Below are 6,858 nucleotides of genomic sequence, written 5' to 3' on the forward strand. Positions count from 1 at the left end.
TTGAGAAGTGAGTTATAATTTCTCTTTTAATTCTTTAATCTCTCATCTCATTATCATAGTTGTCCACGGGTAATTGGTCAAAATTTTTTTTACAAATGTTGTATATAAAAAAATTCGAATTTGTAAATTTGAGTAACTAGACTTTTTATTGTTTGTATTATATATTTTATATTCTTTTATCTATAATTTTGTTTATTCTTTCAGATAATGAATTATTTTATCTTTATTATTTTACAAATCCCGTGTAACACACGGGTTCGAAAGCTAGTAAATATATATAAAAAATCAAAGTGGTTAAAGACTATAATAATATGAAAACATTTGGTCAACACTATACAACTGAAAAAAGAAAGAAAGAAGAAAACCTAATTAAACTTATTTAAAACAAAAAGGAGACGTGGAATTAGAAAGACGAATAGAAAAAAAACAACACAAGTAGTGCAATCAAGTTGGTGGTGGTGTATGTGTGTCATATGGGCCCTCCTCCACACAGAAGGTAACATGTGGTCTACATCCACTCACCACCCCCACAATCCTCTTTCCCAAACACCGCCTTCACCTTCCTCTCCTCCTCCTATACATATTCACCCCCCACTTATCCTTCCCACAACTCCACCACTTGCACATCAATGGCGGCCACAATTGCCGTCCCCTGCAGCTCTAGACCCATGCCGTTCCTGGGTCCTCAAAGACCCACCTCCACCTCAACCTCTCACTTTCACTATTCTTACAGAAATTTTGACCCACTTGCTCGGATCCGGCGAACGCGTACCTTGACGCTATGTTTTGTTGCGGGAGACCAGAAGGTTGAAACCCAAAACAGCTCTAATAATCTTGGCGAGGATTCTGCTACGGAGCCAATTACGGTTCCGGAGGCGACTAGTAACAGTCGTAGAGTTGAGGAGAAAATGGCGAGGAAGAAATCGGAGCGGTTTACTTATCTTATTGCGGCTATTATGTCCACATTCGGAATCACTTCCATGGCTGTTATGGCTGTTTATTACCGATTCTCATGGCAAATGGAGGTATGCATGTTTCACTATAGCCTCAGTTTTAATAATAATAATTTATTTGGGGGAAATGAAACAGGGTGGAGAGATTCCGTATGTGGAGATGTTTGGTACATTTGCCCTCTCTGTTGGCGCTGCGGTACCCACTCATCTCTCTTTGTGCAACCGTGAGGAATAATTATACACCACCAGATCTGATATCATACATAATTAATGAAATGCAGGTAGGGATGGAATATTGGGCAAGATGGGCTCATGAAGCTCTTTGGCATGCTTCCTTGTGGCACATGCATGAGGTAATTAACACTTTCCAATTCCCAATTGCTCAATTAGTCAAATCTTCTATTAGTATTTTAGGCCAAATATAACACAAACCCCCTACGGTGAAGGGAGTGAAATCTGCAAATCAATCATGATTTGTGATTGATTTGATTATCATATTATATTAAACTAGCTGAATCTTGCAGTCACACCATAAACCACGAGAAGGTCCGTTTGAGCTCAACGATGTGTTCGCCATAGTAAATGCGGTTCCTGCCATTGCGTTGCTGTACTATGGGTTCTTCCACAAAGGCTTAGTTCCGGGTCTCTGTTTCGGAGCGGTAAGTGACTCACTGAGTCGGGCGACTTAACCCAGTTGTTTGGCAGCAATCTGTTTCTTCGAGATTGTTCAAGAAAACATGAGTTTTGTGTTGGTGTTACTTAAAAATTGACTAATTAATGATGTTAATGAAAACATAAGATTGCGAAAAAAGTAATTAAATATTAATTTTATTTATTATTATAATTATTTTTTGAACTCCTATAAATTAAAGAGTGGTGGTGGTGAAACTGCAGGGACTAGGAATCACGGTGTTTGGAATGGCGTACATGTTCGTCCACGATGGTTTGGTTCACAGAAGATTCCAAGTGGGTCCCATCGCAAACGTTCCTTACCTACGAAGGGTTGCAGCCGCTCATCAGGTACCATGTGGTCACTGTTCGTTCATGAACCTTAAATAAATCTCAACCCTCAAAATAACATGACATCTATTGTATACTTCATTAAATACATTTTCAAACAAATCACACAAAACAAAAATACAAACATTTAATCACATTTGTAAATCTTTCATCTTTTATTTCATAATCAATAATATTTAAAAAGCTATTAAAATTATATAATATTTTTATTAGAATGGTGCATATAATGGTTACGTAATTGTTTAAGCTTCCCTCCTAATACATTTAATAATATAGATGTGTTACTCAATTTTTAACATATTATTGATTTTGAAATGATTTTATATGTTTATACATAATACATATATATTATGTTTTATGACTAGTTTTTTATCATAGAACTAATTTAGTAAAGAAGCGTGAAGTTCGTATTTTCGTATTAACACATTTTGGCGTGGTGTTTTAAAGATTGAAATGAGAAACAGAAACAAATATGTGATTAGGTAAGAGTCATATCTATAAAGAAACAATAGACACATGTGTTGTTTTTTATACTTTTTTACTTAAATTTTGATTTTTATTAAACAACTCACTAGACCATATACGTTTAAAACGGAAAGAAAAGATGAACTAAGAAGGAATTCGTGGGCATTTTCAGTTGCATCACACAGAGAAATTCAATGGAGTTCCATATGGCTTGTTCTTGGGACCTAAGGTGCCTTATATCTCTCTTCTGTTATTATTTTATAAATAAAAATAAACAGTATTAACAGATTCTGTTATGCAGGAGCTTGAAGAAGTGGGTGGAATGAAGGAATTGGAGAATGAGATCCACAGAAGAATTAAATTGTATAATAATAAATGAAATTATATATAAATAAATTTGTATTCGTATGTTTTTTTTTCTGTTACTTGTTATTTAGTATAGAAAATCACCAAGGGGCATTCAGCCAATACCAATATACCCTATAGGTCAAGGGTTTAAGTCCACTGTAAAATTCCCTAAACCCTAAAATATAATTTGAAATTTATCTGTTTAAAAATGTAATTTCAGCATAAAAGGGTATCAAAATGAGGAGATAATTTTGTAAGAAAAGGCAGGTTTGAAATGCATGTTTCTAATTTTACGTTTCTGATTCTAGTTGATGTTGGAATAAGTGTTTTCACACGCCACCCAATGACTTTCCCATGATAAACTAGCAAAATATGAGTTGATTGAATTATTCTTTAAAATAGAATCATGAATTTTATGTCACGTAAACATCCTTAAAACGTATAAACCACTCTTTGTGTCTTCAACTCGCTAACTTATGGTTTGATGTAGACTAAAGTTTATATGCATGTGAAAGGAAAAAACATTCTCGGGAGTCTGGAGAGTTTATGTGGACACATGTTTAAATAAATGGGAAAATTTCTAAAATAGCTCATTTATAAAAACTGGTTTCAATTTTGTCTCTCTAAATTTAAGTTTCCAACTATGTCCTTTTGATATCTCGTCGCCGGCGACATGTTTGCAAAAACCGACGATGTGTTGACATAACATAGGGTTGACGATGCGTTATGTTATTAACATAGGGTAGCAGCGATGCGTTAATGTTTAAAGCAGGGGTTCCACGATGCGTTAGCTGATAAAGCATCGTTGCTACCCTATGTTAGCAACATAAACGTATCTCGTCGTCGGCGACATGTTAGCGAACACCTACGATGTGTTAACATAACATAGGGTAGCAGCGATGCGTTATCAGCTAACGCATCGTGGAACCCCTGCTTTAAACATTAACGCATCGCTGCTTCCATATGTTAGCAACATAAAGCATCGTCAACCCTATGTTATGTTAACACATCGTTGGTGTTCGCTAACATGTCGCCGGCGACGAGATACCAAAGGGACAAAATTAGAAACTTGAATTTAGGGGGGGACAAACTTGGAACCACATGCTGTAAATGGGCTATTTTGGGAATTTTCTCTTAAATAAATGTTAGGGATGTGTTATTCATATAACCTTTATAGGGTGTTCATAAAAATAATATATGCTTTAAAAGAGTGTGTGAATAACCAAAAAGAGTGTATGAATAACCATTGCCTAAATGTTAACAAAACAACATTCTTTTACCTAGTTATTAATTGACTCGGTGAAACTTTGAACCAGTCTTTGTGGTGAGACCAAGTTAAAGAAGATCCTTTTTGAGTTTTTGAAATACTATTTGTTGTTTAATTCATAGGTGAAGTTATTCTATAAATGAGAACAAAAATGTAAATGATGAAAATGGTTTGTAGTCACATAAAAAAACCTCTCAAATTTTTTTTCTTAAAAATAAATAAAAAATCATAACTTAAAATTTAATAATAAAATGAAAAAAGTAAAAATACAAAAATGTTTCCACCGTCTTTGTCGTTCTCATAAAAAAACCAATGGTAAGTGAAAAAAGTTGTCGTGTCTTTTTGTTTATTATTGTGTTTTGTGTTTATTTCGTCATTGACTGTGTTTTTATTATGTGTTATATTACTCAACATTTTGCTATATTTTTTTCTTTATTGCGTTATATTTTGCGATACATTGCGTCTTTTTTAGTTATAACTGTGTCTTTTGCTCATTTCGTTATTGTGTCTTTAATCTCAGCATTGTGTCTTTTCGTCAAATTTTTTTATTTTTTTGCATTTTATATTTATTTATTTTTTGAACGGGAATGTTGGTAGAAACATTTTTAGTTTTTTAATTTTTTTTCGTTTTTTATTTATACTTTGAGTTATGATTTTTTTTTATTATTTTTTTTGAGTTTATTTTTAAAGAGTTTTTTTGTGGTAATAAATCCTTCTCACCCTTCTCCACCGGAAGTGCCCCTTCTTTCAAAGAGAAGAGGACGGATTATTCACATTTCATTTAATGGTCAGAGACGAATTGAAAGCTACGAAGTGGTGATTCTAAAGATTCCCCGGGAGAAAAATAGAGATGTCTCCTATGTAATCCATAATATGTGGAAGTATCAACGTAATATCATAGAGTCATTCGGTCTGAATACTATATTTTGTATTTATTTTTTTTCGAACGGTGACTTTCACAGTTAAGCTATCTCACTGCGCGAACATGTCGCGCCCCGCCATTCCAGTGGAGGCCAACTATGTTGACATGATCGGGATCCACGCCGGCATCTGAGTTTAGCTTGACGTTCCTGGAATAATCCAGTTGGCTCGCCTCATCCGAAGGCAACACAGATTTTAATACTCTGGTAAAATCCGATATTATTCATTTCAAATTTTGTCATTATTACAAATATTCGTCAAAAAGATACATAGCGGCAGTTTTTGTACAAAGCGTTATTTATGTAGGTAGCCTACGAAACCATCAAAATTTGATACACATATTTCAGGCGAAAGTCATAGACGTCCATATATTATTTACATACCAAGTTATATAATAACGTATCATTATCGTTTTGTGATTACATATACGTATCTATTTTTTTTAAAACAAGGCTTATATAAAACATAAATCAAAGAGGTACAAGATAATAAAAACTAAACAAAAAACTGAGAAACAAGACCAAAGAGGACCAAAGAAACTAAACCAAAACACCTAATACATCATTCCGTCCAAGTTAAAACCAAACCGTAAGCTCCACTCCCTTATAGAAATCTTCGACCGTATAGAGAGCCACAAAAAAGCTAATTATTTTATATCGCCCAATACTTTATGAATCAAAATAGGCTTCCCTTCAAAAATCTTCTTGTTTCGATTACACCATAAACTCCAAATTATAACAAAGAATATGATAATAAAGCAATTTCTTTTAACAACATATACGTATATAACATTTTACATAATAATATACTATCTGACCTTAAAAAAACTTCATTAATATTATATTCAAAAAATAAAAATAATAAAATTTTTTCCCTTACAAATATACTAAACATTTAAAACTTATTAAAGTATATAAAAGTTAATTATGATTCAAAAATTAATGGAAATAGTTTAACCTAAAAAAAAGTCAACAATAATGCACGTTCCTTTTTGACCTACTATCCATATTTATTTATAATATAACAATTTCATCTAAAGTATTTGTCACATATTTGTACAATGTGCATTCAAATTCGTATCATGTAATTCTGATGTATCTTTGTCATATCTCTTATTTCTATCGACACGTGTGTCTCACTTTACACTAATCCTTTGATTCATTTCTTATGTGTTCATCAGTTATACATCCCACTTAATGTTTGTATTTCCCGATGAAGATCGATGAACTAAACATTGATCTACGAAACCGAAAACGAAGGGGGTGTGTTTCGATGCGTTTCGTTACTAATCGATGAACGAGAATGACCGAGTACGTAAACAACATGTAAATAATAGCGCGTTGAAGTTCTATGAAAATTCGGTAGAGTAACAGTACAATTCGATGTCCCGTAAAATGAATGGTTAATAAACTAAACACAATGTGAACTATATATAGTGCATGCCACATTCGCTTCTGTTGATGCTCATTCGCTACCCATGCATGCTCATTCTCTATCTTTGCACGTTCTCTATTGATGACGTGGGTACCTTTACCCATCTACAAGCTTAATTAAAGAAAAGCAGCTTACAAAGCAGGTAAGTTTATGAACTAAAGAGGAGGAAGCTTATGCTTCCGAATAGGGAAGCTTGACACTTGCCCAGCAAGTCTCCTAAATTGACTAAGTAGCCTACGTTACAGTAACTTCTGAAAAAGTCATTACTGTTCAAAAGCTGACACATGTCATAAAGTAAAAGTAGCTAAAGGACAAAACAAAAGCTAAGTGCATGTTACACAGAATGGAACCTGCCTAGATTGAAAAAGCTGAAAGAAGAGCTGACCATTTCGACTTAAGAAGCTCCAGCTTCCCCGGAAAAGCTTCCTAACTGCCTATAGATACAACATT

At 33.7% G+C, this 6,858-nt stretch overlaps 1 protein-coding gene across 1 annotated transcript; it reads left to right on the top strand.

Moving 5' to 3' along the window:
• Positions 1 to 605: 605 nt before the first annotated feature.
• On the top strand, positions 606 to 2,843 carry LOC143605351 (beta-carotene hydroxylase 2, chloroplastic-like). Its single transcript, XM_077081502.1, has 7 exons — positions 606 to 1,025; positions 1,090 to 1,149; positions 1,235 to 1,306; positions 1,478 to 1,612; positions 1,848 to 1,973; positions 2,611 to 2,667; positions 2,740 to 2,843. The coding sequence occupies exons 1-7, from the start codon at positions 630 to 632 to the stop codon at positions 2,815 to 2,817; spliced, it is 924 nt and encodes a 307-aa protein (XP_076937617.1). The 5' UTR covers positions 606 to 629; the 3' UTR covers positions 2,818 to 2,843.
• Positions 2,844 to 6,858: the final 4,015 nt, after the last annotated feature.

The sequence above is a fragment of the Bidens hawaiensis genome, unplaced genomic scaffold (assembly GCF_021521415.1).
Source record: "Bidens hawaiensis isolate Kalapana, Puna unplaced genomic scaffold, B.hawaiensis_p1.1 tig00069135_1, whole genome shotgun sequence".
Taxonomy (NCBI): domain Eukaryota; kingdom Viridiplantae; phylum Streptophyta; class Magnoliopsida; order Asterales; family Asteraceae; genus Bidens; species Bidens hawaiensis.